Source organism: Phyllobates terribilis, unplaced genomic scaffold, assembly GCF_046119375.1.
Source record: "Phyllobates terribilis strain yellow unplaced genomic scaffold, ASM4611937v1 Scaffold_5__5_contigs__length_657084704, whole genome shotgun sequence".
In the NCBI taxonomy this organism is placed as follows: Eukaryota; Metazoa; Chordata; class Amphibia; order Anura; family Dendrobatidae; genus Phyllobates; species Phyllobates terribilis.
Genome location: NW_027362765.1, coordinates 16,667,563 through 16,681,933, shown reverse-complemented (window position 1 = coordinate 16,681,933; position 14,371 = coordinate 16,667,563). Strand labels below are relative to the sequence as shown.

At 43.1% G+C, this 14,371-nt stretch overlaps 1 protein-coding gene across 1 annotated transcript in view; it reads right to left on the bottom strand.

Moving 5' to 3' along the window:
* LOC141270536 (uncharacterized) overlaps positions 1-4,492 on the bottom strand; it is a 31,087-nt gene extending 26,595 nt beyond the window's left edge. The window contains exon 1 of the mRNA XM_073680584.1: positions 4,406-4,492. Coding sequence (XP_073536685.1) covers positions 4,406-4,431 — 26 coding nt within the window. The 5' untranslated portion in view covers positions 4,432-4,492. The remainder of the gene's footprint in view (positions 1-4,405) is intronic.
* Between the last annotated feature and the right edge of the window lie 9,879 nt (positions 4,493-14,371).

Sequence of the window (14,371 nt, the reverse complement as noted above, 5' to 3'; positions counted from 1 at the left end):
GGGTCACATGAGGGCAGATTCTGCTCTTCTAGCACTTAGGGGCTCTGTATATGGAGTTCACAAACTATTCTAGGAAAATCCCGAGTCTCGCCGAGTGGTTAAGTAGTACTGTGCAGCCAAATATGGGGCATTTCCACATTCAGCAGAAATTGTGGGACAAATTTTGGTACCATTTTTACCCACTTTCCTATGTGAAAATATAAAATTTAAGGCTAAAACAAAATTTTGGTGGTAAAAATGAAATTATTTTTTCTTCACTGCCCAATGGTATAAAATTCTGTGACACACCCATGGTGTCAATATGATCATTGCACCCCTAGATGAATTCTTTGAGAGGTGTAGTGTGTAAAATGGGGTCACTTTTGAAGGGGTTCTACTGTTCTGGCACTTCAGGGGCTCTCACAGTGGGTCATGGCACCCGCAAACCATAACAGTAAACTCTGCACCATAATATAGCGCTCCTTACCTTCTGAGCTTTGCACTGTGACTAAAAAGTATTTCCCGATTACATTTAGGGTATTAGCGCACTCCGGAAAGAATGGACCTCAGTTTATTGTAAAAATTTCTCTTATTAGCCCTTAGAAAAAATAAAAACTTGGGGCTAAAACAACATTCTAGTGGTAAAAATGTAATTTATTCACCACCCATTGCTATAAAATTCTATGAGGCACATGTGGTGTCAATATGATCACTGTAACCCCAGGTGAATTCATTAGGGTATGTAGTTTGTAAAATGAGGTCACATATGGGTTTTCTGTTGTTCTGGCACCTCAGGGGCTCTGCCAATGAGACATGGTATTCTCAAACAATTCCAGTAAAACTGAAACTCCAATATGGCGCTTCTTCCCTTCTGAGCTTTGCACTGTGCCACAAAAGTAGTTTTCGACCACAGATGGTATATCCATGTAACCTTGAGAAAATAAAAAAATTGCGGCTAAAACAACATTTTTGAAGGAAAAATGTATATTTTTTTCATTTTCACAGACCAAATTTGTAAAATTCTGTGAAGCACCTGGGGGTTCATTCAAGGTGCTCACCACATGTCTAGATAAATTTCTTGTGGGATCTAGTTTGCAAAAGGGGGTCACTTGTAGGTAGTTTCCACTGTTTAGGCAAATCAGGGGCTGTCCAAATGTGACATGACACCCACAGACCATTTCATCAAAGTCTGCGCTCCAAAATGTCACTCCTTCCTTCCGGAGCCCTGCCGTGCATCCAAACAGTATTATTCCCCCACATATTGCATATTTGCATACTCAGGAGAAACTGCACCTCAAATTGTATGGTGCAATTTCTCCTGTTAACCTTGTGAAAATAAAAAAAATTGGGGCTAAAACAATATTTTTGTGGAAAAAAATTGATTTATTTTATTTTCACAGCTCAACGTTACAAACTTTTGTGAAGCACCTGGTGGTTCAAGGTGCTCACCACACATCTAGATAAGTTCCCTGAGGGGTTTAGTTTCCAAAATGATGTCACTTGTGGGGGATTTCCATTGTTTAGGCAGATCAGGGGCTCTCCAAATGCGACATGGTATTCACTAATTGTTCCAGAAAATTTTGCATTCTAAAAGTCAAATTGCGCTCCTTCCCTTCCGAGCCCTGCTGTGCGCTCAAACATTAGTTTTCCTTCTCATATGGAATATCAGCAGATTCAGGAGAAATTGCACAACAAATTGTATGGTGCAATTTTTCCTTTTACCCTTGTGAAAAAGCAAAATTTGGGGCTAAAAAACATTTTTGTGTGAAAAATTAGATTTTTTTTATTTTCATGGCTCAATGTTAGTAACTTCTGTGAAGCACCTGGAGGTTCAAGGTGTTCAACATACATGTAGATAAGTTCCCTGAGGGGGTCTAGTTTCCAAAATGCTGTCACTTGTGTGGTGGTTTCCACTGTTTAAGCACATCCGGGACTCTCCAAATGCAACATGGCGTTGACGTCCGCTAATTATTCTACCAAATTTTACATTCAAAAAGTCAAATGGAGCTCTTTCCCTTCCAAGTTCTGCCGTGAGCCCAAACAGTAGTTTTCCCCCCACATATGGGGTATCAGCATGCTCAGAAGAAATTGCACAACAAATTTTGAGATCTATTTTTTCCTGTTACCCTTGCAAAAAAAAAAATACATTTGGGTCCAAAGTAATTTTTTTGTGAAAAAGAGTTAAATGTGTGACATAACTCTCTGATTTAACGGCATAAAAATTAAAAGCTTGAAAATTGCAAAATTTGCCAAATTTCTGTTTTTTTTTTACATATAAAACGCAAGTCATATTGAAGAAATGTTACCACTTTCATGAAGTACAATCTCAGAATCAGTGGAAGCTTTCCAGAGTTATTACCTCATAAAGTGACACTGATGGAAATTGTAAAATTTGGCCTGGTCATGACATTGCAAACAGGCTTGGGGAGTGAAGGGGTTAAATACTGGCCCTTAGGAATTCCTCTTAACAGAGGAGTAGGGTGGTGACATCCCAACATAAGAGGGCATATGAAGATATGATTTTTCTGTAGGTTTTGGTTTGTAGGGTTGAAGTTCAGAATGGTGACTCTTAAATGTAAAAAACAGACCAAGAGTAAGGTTGTTAAGCTTAGTGACAAAATTGGTGAAGCCGAGTCACCTCTCCAAATGACCAAAACATCATCAATGTAGCGTGACCACAGGACGATTTTGTTGGTATCCTCAATGTAATTCTCACCATAAACAACAGTCTCTTCCCAACAGCCCAGGCGCAGGTTGGCATATGAGGGCGCACATGGGCTACCCATAGCCGTACCCGAGCTGGTGGTAATAAGAACCATTGAAGGTCCAAAGGTTCTGCCTCGCTGAATGTACTTGGGCAGGTAAGTCCTCAAGATCCACTACTGGCAGCTACCGATGTAATTACCAACCAATGAAGTCACAGATGTGCTAGAAGTGAGACAAGTTTGGACGTACTGCAGGTCATGGTAGCAAATTTAAGTAATGCAAGCTGCTTCATGGTAGTATGAGCAACATGTGTCCTCGCATTGTCATGTTCTATAAAGGTTTCTAGGGCACTTTCACGATCAATCATTGAGGCCTCTTCATGGCATTGTTACATGTTCTCCAAACTAATCTCCAGCTCTCATTGCATCCGAGACAATTATCAGACTCATCACTGAAGAGGATAGACCTCCACTTTTGTGTTGCCCTGCACCATGATAGCCTTTCAGAGCGGTTGTCTGAGGTCAATGGGCATCTAGCTCGACATATAGCTCGTAGCCCAAGGTCATACAAACCCCTTTTTGATGGTTTTTGTAGATCTTGTTTGATATCTTAGGCTTGGTGTGTGATGTCTAATTTCACTTTCAGTACAAAATAGTTCACTACGCACCATTCTTTGAATCTGACGACACCAGTTCGGCAATTCCATGAAGAGGCCTTCACAAAGGAATGTCACACTAGTCCTACTCCTGGGATTCTGGTGTGGGGTGGCATAATATACGATAACCAACCCCTTTAGTTTTCATTCTACGTACACTTAACAGCTCGGCGTAACATTGAGTTGGTTGTGTAACCAGTGGTGTGGCTATATTTCCAAAGTGTCTTAGGAGACAATTTTCAATGGTACAACAGCAGGCCAAAAGCCTGCATGGCCTAAACGTACTACCACAGCCTGCAGCGTCTCCCAACTTATCGCCCATCGAGCACATCGGGGACGTCGTTGATTGACAATTGTAAAGGGAGCTGCCAGCAGCGGATCCTGATGATTTGCCCAAGTGCGTTGAGACGAAGTTGTAAATGCTGGGACTTCTGTGTGTGGCTCATACTTGATACTGAATAATTTGAGATGTTTTGAAAATTTTGCTTCCATTTTTTCATCATATCAGTAACATATCTGCACGTCATGATATTTCCATAATTCCACCACTTTTCCTTCTTGGTGTTGCAATTTAAATTTTGAGGAGTTTAGAGAAATAACGTACAAACGAGGCGAAATATGCTGCCGTGTCACTTTTACTAGACGATTGAAGCCCAAAAACGTAAACAACTGCAAAACTCTGGGGGGATTTTCACCGTTTCACTGCACTTGGAATTTCTTCCCATGTATCAGTACATATTGTGGTACAATGAACAGTATCTTTTAAAACTACAACTCATCCGGCATAAAACGAGCGTCCGCACAATATGTCAATGGAAAACAAAAGGGCAAAAATGAAAATTGTTGGGTCCAATGGGGTTAATCGAATAGAAAAATGCATGAAATATAGATCACCGCACAGAAGAAAAGGCAATCACTTCACAGACGCAAAATGGAATCACAGGTGTGAATAAGGACTGTAGTGAGTGCTATAATAATGTGTACAGCACTGCGGAGTATGGCGGCGATATAGAAGGGAAAGGAATAAATAATACACAGAGAGAATAACGGGGACTCTCCACATACCTCCACCTGCAGAGCCGCCACCACATATATGGCTGCTCTGTGCGCACAGGACCTGTGATGAGGTCACAGTCATGTGATCAGTCACATGAAGGGGGAGGAGTCAGGGGATTCCATAAAAGCGTGCAAAGAGCAGACCTGTGTGTACGAGGTGTACGGAGCGGAGCCGTGTGTGTACGAGGTGTACGGAGCGGAGGCGCGTGTGTACGAGGTGTACGGAGCGGAGCCGCGCGTGTACGAGGTGTACGGAGCAGAGCTGCGTGTGTACGAGGTGTACGGAGCAGAGCCGCGCGTGTACGAGGTGTACGGAGCGGAGCCGCGCGTGTACGAGGTGTACGAAGCGGAGTCGCGCGTGTATAATGTGTACGGAGCGAAGCCGCGTGTGTACGAGGTGTACGGAGCAGAGCCGTGTGTGTACGAGGTGTACGGAGCAGAGCCGTGTGTGTACGAGGTGTACAGAGCGGAGCCGCGTGTGTACGAGGTGTACAGAGCAGAGCCGTGCGTGTACGAGGCGTACGGAGCAGAGCCGCGTGTGTACGAGGTGTACGGAGTGGAGCCGCGTGTGTACGAGGTGTACGGAGCGGAGCCGCGTGTGTACGAGGCGTACGGAGCGCCGTGCGTGGTGTACGGAGCGGAGCCGTGTGAGGTGTACAGAGCAGAGCCGTGTGTGTGCGAGGCATAAGGAGCGGAGCTGCGCGTGTGCGAGGCGTACGGAGCGGAGCCGTGCGAGGTGTACAGAGCGGAGCTGTGTGTGTGCGAGGTGTACGGAGCGGAGCCGTGCGTGTGCGAGGTGTACGAAGCGGAGCCGAGCGTGTGCAAGGTGTACGGAGTGGAGCCATGCGTGTACGAGGTGTACGGAGTGGAGCCATGCGTGTACGAGGTGTACGGAGTGGAGCCGTGCATGTGCAAGGTGTATGTAGGGAGCGGAGTGTGTACAGCACTGGGTAACACAGAAAAGGGCCCCAGTGCAATAACCATATATGGGCCCTTTGCAGCCCGAGAGCTTCTAAAAATGCAAAAGTGCACCTGCTTTGGAGGTAGAAATGGGCTCTCGCACAGATTTTACCAATGATATGGCTGCCCCTGGTCTACAAAGCAGAACCGCGTGTACACGATCCTTACGTAGCAATCACATACTTGTGAAAAAAATATCTAGATGCCCTCCCCTAAGAATTTTGATATACTATTCTATGAGCTGATGAATCAAAGGTAGAATTTTTGGAAGACACTGTGTTCAGAATTATTAGGCAATACCCAAGCACCTGACTCAGACTATGGCTAACAAATTCTTATCCTACAACATTAAAGGTCTAAATTCACCCCAGAAACGATTCCTAATATGGAAAGAACTTACAAAATTAAATATTGACATTGCAGGCATACAGGAAACTACGTTTTCAATTGATAATCCACCTCAATTCATGAACAAAAACTACCCAAATATTTTTTTATCTTCTAATAAAAAGAAAAGGGCAGGGGTAGCTATCATTGTCAAAGACACTGTTAAATTTGAAAAAATCAACTTAATTAAAGATGAAGATGGCCGCTTTCTAATTCTCATCTGCAAAATAAATGATACATGCTACACCCTAGTCAACGTGTATGCCCCTAACAAGGGACCAATTACTTTCCTAAAAAGACTAATCAAAATTATACATGAATCACAAAAAGGACAGTTACTCATATTCGGAGACTTTAATGCAGTACCTAACCCTTCCTTGGATTCTTCCAACAAATCTAGGAATTTAAACACTTCACTCGATCCCTGGTTAAATAGAGAGGAACTTTTTGACGCCTTTCGCTGCATTAATTCTTCCTCAATTGAGTACACCCACTACTCTGATACCCATAAATCATTTGCCCGAATTGACCTACTCTTAACTCATATCCATACACTTCAAAACATTAAATCTGTTAATATCCTTTCCAGGTCGTGGTCTGACCAGTCGCCAATCATTTTCGAAGTCACCCATGGCCCCACCCACTCTGTAAAAAAGCTCTGGCGAGCAAACTCTTACCTATTCCACCACCCACAATATAGAGAAGCAATACAAAATTCTATAAATCTTTATTTTCAGGAGAACGATTTAGAAAACATCGCAATTTCAACCCTCTGGGCTGCTCATAAAGAGGTAATAAGAGGCCACCTAATTCAACTCAACTCTAGACTAAAATGCGACAACATTAAAAATTCTGAAAACATTATTAAAAAAATCAAAAACTTAGAGATCCAACTAGAAATGTCCCCTAATGATAAAACTCACACAGAAATCCTTCAACTGTGAGTTCAACTAAAGAATCTGCTAACATCTGAATATGACAAATACATCCGTACTATCAAAAGCAATTTCCACAACTGCATGGACAAACCATCTAAACTCTTTGCCAACAAAATTAAGATTCATAGACACAAAACTAGAATCCTCAAAATCAAAGATAAGCAAAACTCAATACATAAAAGCCCGAAAGACATCTCGAATGTTTTTGCCAGTTTCTATAGAAAGCTCTATAATCTGAAAAAAGACCCAACAGAAATCTCTTCCTCAAAGTCTGACATAGACAAATTCCTAGACTCTATCCAACTCCCCTCTCTTTCAAACGAAGACTTGAACTTTCTCAATTCCCCCTTTACTGAAACAGAAATTTTGGCGACAATCAATTCATTAGCAAAATGCAAATCTCCCGGCCCAGACGGCCTACAGAATGAATATTACCTAAACTTTAAAAACTCTCTTGCTCCCTTCCTTACTAAACTTATCAACTCCTCCACTACATGCCAAGACGCCTTCCCAGCAGAAATGCAGGAGGCAATAATCACGGTGATATCCAAAAACAAGGGTGACACCGAGAATGTCAGCAACTACCGCCCTATCTCACTTCTAAATACAGACCTAAAAATCATCGCCAAAACTATTACCTCAATTTCAAGTGGGATTTATCCTTGGAAGGGGAACGTCTGATGCTACTAGACGTGCCATTAATCTTCTATCCTATATTGAAAAAACTAAAACTCCCGCCCTAGTGGTCGCTGTCGACGCAGAAAAAGCGTTCTACAGAGTCCACTGGGGCTTCCTCTTTCAAACTCTAAAAAAATTTGGATTTGAGGGAAACATCTTAAATGCTATCACATCTCTCTATTCTTGCCCCTCAGCAAAAATTCTGACCAACAATGTTCTGTCAGATGGAATTGCACTTACCAATGGCACGAGGCAAGGTTGTCCCCTTTCTCCCACCCTTTTCGATCTCTATATAGAACCTCTGGCTGAGAAAATTCGAGCAAATCCCCTAATAAGTGGTATCCAGATACATCAGAGACAATACAAAATTTCATTGTTCGCAGATGATATTCTTATAACTCTTTCAAACCCACTTAACTCAATTAGAAATCTACTGGACACAAATAAACACTTCTCCAAAATTTCATATTACAAAATAAATTTGACTAAAACCCAAGTCCTCCACCTAAACCTTGATCCACAAATCTTGGAAACTCTTAAAATGGAGTTTGAACTGTCCTGGGAAAATAATAATATCAGCTATCTTGGAATAAAACTCACCAAACCATTAACATCAATCATAGACACAAATTTAAATGAGATTTACAAAACCATACAGATCGACATTATGCATATAGCTAAACTAGAAGTCTCCTGGCTTGGCAAAATTAATGTCTACAAAATGAGCCTTTTACCAAAACTCAGTGGCTACAAAAATTTCATACACAGCTGATCACCTTTACCTGGGCTAAAAAGAAACCTAGGGTAGCTAGGTCTGTCCTAGAAAAGAACAAAAAAAGAGGTGGACTCGCCTTGCCCAACTTAACTGCCTACTACCACGCCACCTTAGTCAAACTTAGCCAGAATTGGTGGGCAGAAAAAGAAAAGCCGACCTGGATAGCCGTAGAAGAACCTTTGAAACCCAGTGGCAGACTTAGCCTAATAACCCTCTCCTACTTATGCGACAAAACTAAGAGACTTCCAGAAGAAATCACAGTTAAATCTGCAATTCTCTCTTGGAGATTACTACTAAAACTATCTCACAAAAGCTACCCCACGGTTTCTCCAACCTGGATAGTTGTAGATATTCTTGAACTGTTATCCTCAAGAATCAAACTAGATTCATGGAAGAAGTTAGGCATTAAATTTATCTCAGATATAATGGATGACAAGAAACAGCTCATACCTTTTCAATCTCCTAGAGATAAATTCAAACTCAACATTCTAGAAGAAAATCATGGAAGAAGATTCAAAACATCCTCAACTCTCACAACCTAAACTTTTTTCTCCCTCAAAATCTAGCTCAGATGTTCAAATACCCACAAACTCCCCTTTTCTGGAAAACTGGTCACAGTGATGCCACTCTTCAGAGGAAATTCAAACAGGAGAACAACTTGCAAGTGGCCACTTTAAGTAGCTTTTCTCATGATTGCATACACCTGGCTCTGAAGTTCAAAGCTCAATGAGGTTACAAAACCAAAAAAAGTGCTTTAGTAAGTCCGTAAAAAGTAGGTAGGAGTATTTAAAACAAGAAAATGATAAGGGTGCCCATACTTATGCACCTGTCAAATTTTGTTTGAATGCAGATTGCACATTTTCTGTTAGTACAATAAACCTCATTTCAAGGCAGAAACATTGCTGTGTCCAACAGTTATTACATATATCAAACTGAAAGAGCTGTTGCAAAAACACCAATTTTTATAAAACATTAAGCTTAAGATTAATAGGGGTGCCCAAACTTTTTCATATAACTGTACATACGCCCTTAGAAACAATCTTTTAAAAATTACTTCAGAAAATGGGAGGATTGGAACTCTATTATGATTCCAAAACATTCACCATAGAGACCTTAGCGTTGTTTAAGACTATATTAGTCTTCTCAATCTAACTTGACTCATCATCCTCATTCATCTAATTGTATCTAACTTACAGGATAGTCATAGCGGGCATATCGTGTCTTAATATCACCATCCGATTTTCCCTTCCCCCTTGTTTTCCTGAAACATTTCTGTGTACTTCCAAATATGTAAATAGTTATCTTTGTATACCTTGGCAACTTATTGTTATGAACGAGTCAACCAAGTTACCTGTCTATAAAATGCACCTATAAGATATAGCTTACGTATCTAAAGCTATGAATCATATCACCAACCGAATAATTTCAGGTTTACGACGGTATTCACCTTGTTTACTTGTGTACCTCAATTTCACGATATATGTACTGTTTGTATGAAATCTATATATATATTTTATTTTTTCATTCTACTTGAAAATGTAATAAAAAAATATTTGAATACAGAATTATTAGGCAATGAGTATTTTGACCAGATCATCATTTTAACCCCTTAACCCCAGAAGGTGGTTTGCACGTTAATGACCGGGCCAATTTTTACAGTTCTGACCACTGTCATTTTATGAGGTAATTACTCTGGAACGCTTCAACGGATCCCCCTGATTCTGAGAATGTTTTTTTCATGACATATTGTACTTTATGATAGTGGTAAAATTTCTTCGATATCACTTGCGTTTATTTGTGAAAAAAATCAAAAATTTGGAGAAAATTTTGAAAATTTCACAATTTTTAAATTTTTTATTTTTATGCCCCATATGTGGGGGAAAGCTGTTGTTTGGGTGCACAGCAGGGTTCGGAAGGGAAGAAACACCCTTTGACTGTTTCAACGCAAAACCTGCTGGAATTGAGAGCGGACGCCATGTCATGTTTGGAGAGCCCCTGATGTGCCTAAACAGTGGAAACCCCCCATTTTGGAAACTAAGCCCCTTAAGGAACTTATTTAGATGTGTGGTGAGCACTTTGAACCCGCAAGTGTTTTGCAAAAGTTTATAATGTAGAGCTGTGAAAAAAAAAATTTTTTTTCTTCCACAAAAACGATCTGTTAGCTGCAATTTTTCTATTTTCACGAGGGTAACAGGAGAAATTGGACCCCAAAAGTTGTTGTACGATTTCGCCTGAGTACGCTGATACCCCCATGTGTGGGAGAAAACTAAACGGTGTCCTTGCGTATTCCCCTTTTGTAACACACTCAGCACTTCTTTTGTGACTTACCTTTTTTTCTGCTTTGAGGGACCTCCACCGAAAAATGCTGGCCTGGTACGATTTGAGGTCCTTCATGTCGGGAAGTACTGGGGCCCGCCTTGATCACTACCTCCTGGAACTGAAGGTACGAAGTAGATGTCTGGCCTGCATATCGTGATAGCTGGAAAGCGTTGTACATTGCCATTTGTACGATGTGCACAAGCTTCTGTGGCACCACAAGGCCCAGCACAGGAAAGATCAGCAGCGTGACCTCCATGTACAAATCCTCAGCAACTGTGAGGATCTGCAGGGTGGTTACAGGTGGGTCATAGGGCGGTCACAGCGCGGTCACACATTCTGATTGGTGTAATCGGAGCGGGCTGGGGCTAGGCCTGGCGTTGGCAGGCACCAGCCTAGGATCGCTGCTCTTAGAGAAACGATTCTAGGCTGGACATCAGTGTTTCGGGCAATCTGATTGCCTGAAACACTCAGAAATGCTGTGATTGGCTGTTCAGAATTGAACAGCCAATCACAGCGATCGTGGTTGCGGGGGGGCAGTGACACCCCCCAGGATGACGACGCCATCTACCCTGAGGTAAGATGGCGTTGGAAATGTAATTTGATCACCGCGACAGTCGCGGTCCCGCATTAAACATGGGGCGTAATAATACGTACCTGGTCAATAAGGCCCAAGTACGTATTATTACGCCTTACGTCGGAATGGGGTTAATGCAAAATTTCCAATGCCAAGCTGTATAAACTTGAATGCTTATTGGATGAAGCAGATCAAGTGATGTGTATTTGTGTGATGAGGAGGTTGTGGCCTAAGAAAATCAACAAACTTTATCAAGGTGTGCAGAATTATTAGGCAGCTTGTTTTTCTCAGGCAAAATGGGCCAAATAAGAGATTTATCTGACTTTGAAAAGTCACAAATTATTACAAGTCTTGCAGAGGACACAGCTCCTGAAATTGTTCAGATATTGGGTTGATCACAGAACCATCAAAAGCTTTACTGGCAATAATCATTGGCGACCAAGAAGCCATTATCCTCCAGTGCTGTAATATTGCAGAACTGCTGACTCCCAGAAGTACAAGGTGTTCAATGCTCACAGTCGAGGTGAGGAGGCCGAACCTAACCACCACTGAGCAAGACACAGAAGTACAAGGTGTCTAGTGCTCAGAGACACGGCCGAGGTGAGGAAGCCAAGCCCAACCACCACTGAGCAAGACATAGAAGTACCAGGTGCTCAGAGATATGGCCGAGGTGAGGAGGCTGAGCCCGAACATAACTGAACAAGACACAGAAGTACAAGTTGTTCAGTGCTCAGAGACACGGCTGAGGTGAGGAGGCTGAGCCCGAACATCACTGAGCAAGACACAGAAGTACAAGGTGTTCAGGGCTCAGAGACACAGCCGAGGTGAGGAGGCTTTTGCCCAACCACCACTAAGCAAGACACAATAGTGGAAACATTGAGACTGTGCCATGGAAGACAGATTTCTCAAAGGTATTATGTGATGCCATTATTAGGGATGAGCGAGGACTAAAATGCTTGGACGCTCGTTAATCGATCTGAGCAATTCTTAATGCTTATCAGGGCTTGGACGCTGGGAGGGTGTCACGAAATTGGTCCAGGCCTTTGACAGTGTACCCCTGCCTCTGCTTTACCTGGTGTGTGTCTCCCTCGCCTCTCCTCCTTGGTCAGGCAAGGAAGCTTGACCCCTGCCGACAGCGTGGTCTGATCGGAATTTTTTCAACATATGTTCCACAATGGCCTTCTGGTATAACACCATTTTAGCCTCAGGAAGCATCTCTCCGCCTCAGGAAGGAGAGATGCAAGGATCTAGCAGGGTAAACAACCAGTTATCTTTTTTGGCCAAGATGAATGTAACGTGATGGTCACGGGAAAGGCAATGGTACATAAAGTCTGCCACATGTGCCAAAGTCCCTACAGCCAACACTTCCCTGTCTCCACTAAAATGAGTACTCTCCATCTCCTCCTCCATCTCTTCCTCCTCATTCCCCTCCTCAGCCCATCCATTTTGGAGAGACGGGATGAAGCTTGTGTGGGTATCAGCCAGCTCCTGTTCCTCCTCCTCTTCCTCAACCTCTACCTCCTCATTGTTACTTAATCTACGCTGAACAGACGAGATGAGGCTGGGCTGGGTAGTATCTCCCAGTCTCATGCCTTCCTAAATCTCCACCTGGACTGCATGCAAAGCTTCATGTTTAATTTTCAGCAGCGACTGTTTAAGTAGGCACAGAAGTGGGATTGTTGCACTGATGATTGTGTCATTGCCGCTCACCATTTTTGTGGAGTCCTCAAAGTCTTGGAGAACCGCACAAATCCAGAGATCCATGCCCACTCTACAGCTGTTATGTGTGGAGGCTGATCAGAATACCGATGGGCGTGTTGGAGCTGGTATTCTACAACTGGCCTCTGCTGCTCACAAAGCTTTCCAGTTTGTGGTGACGTCGCACACCAGTCAGTGAGCTAGCACTTACATGCGCTTCTGGAGCTCTGCCTCAGTGGTGGCAGCTGTAGCTTACTTGCGTAAATGGGTGCTGATGTGATGTACCTTGACCAAAAGCTCTGGCAAATCTGGGTAGGTTTTAAGAAACCACTGAACTACCAAGTTGAACACGTGGGCCAACCATGAACAAGCTTCACAGCCACCAGGTTACGGATATTATCACACACGACCATGCCTGTTTGGAGGTTCAGCAGCAAAAGCCACAGATCTGTCTGGTATGTTATTCCTTTCAATAACTGACGCAGTGAGCAGTTTATCTCCAAGACAAATTAACGTCAGCAGAGCCTGTTGCCGCCTCGCTCAGGCAGTGCTGCAGAGCTTCCAGCTGTTGTGGACGACTTGCTTTGAAATAGCACATTGGAGATGGAGGATGAAGAGGAGCAGGAGGGGATGCAGGCACTGGTGTAGGGGGTGGAGGAAAACCTGATAGAAGTAGGGCATCCGCGTCGTCGGTGGCACATGTGCTATGCCAGGGTGGGATTTGGCCTCCAGAATGTTCACGCAGTGTTTAGTCAGAGAGATGTAGCGTCCCTGGCTACAAGCGCTTGCCCACGTGTGGGTCGTTAAGTGGACAATCATAGTAACCGTATTGGTAAGGGCACAGGTGATGTTCCTGCATGTGCTGGCATAAACCGAGGACGCCACACGGGAAGAAATAGTGGCAGCTGGGGACAGAGTATCGAGGGACCAAATCTGTACACCTGTAGGAGGCCAATTTTTGTTTTTATTTCAAACCAATGAAATTTCAACCAAAGCAGGTTATTCAGTATGTTAGACAATAATAAATTTTTTGAACAAAAATATTTTGTGAACTGCACCATGCCTAGTGGTTTTTAAAAATTTTACACCGTAATTTTACACAAAGCACGTTAAACTGTATGGATAACTAATTGAATCCAGAAAATTCTTTGAACGTAGATATTTTGTAAGTATAGTTGATTTACTGCTACACTCAAAGGCTTTGCACAAAGTGCAGTGCCAGGAAAAAATTATAAGGAGGGTAATACAGTAATCCTCGCCAGGTGTCCGCTTCTTCTTCTGCTTCCTTAGGAGCCTGGGGGGGTGGCCTCACCTGCTTCCTAGAGCCCAATTCCCAGGTGCCTGGGCTGTAAGTGCCCCGGCTTTGGGTAGTGCCGGAGCCCCTAACATGTAGAAATGGGCGACAGCCCCCTGTGTCACCTGCACCATCGCCTGCTCCCACATAAGAGGTGGGGAACCCCAAGGATAGTCCGTCTCAAGCTGCCTCGAGGAGACTCTCCCAGGCCCATTCATTTTGCAAGGATTCATCCTGCTCCCTTCCTTCTTGGATCACACGCACCGCATACCAGCAATGTTGCCCCTCCATTTTGGGAATGTGACCTTGGTTCCAGCCAGCATCTCTTACAGCCTTCGAGACAAGTGTTCCG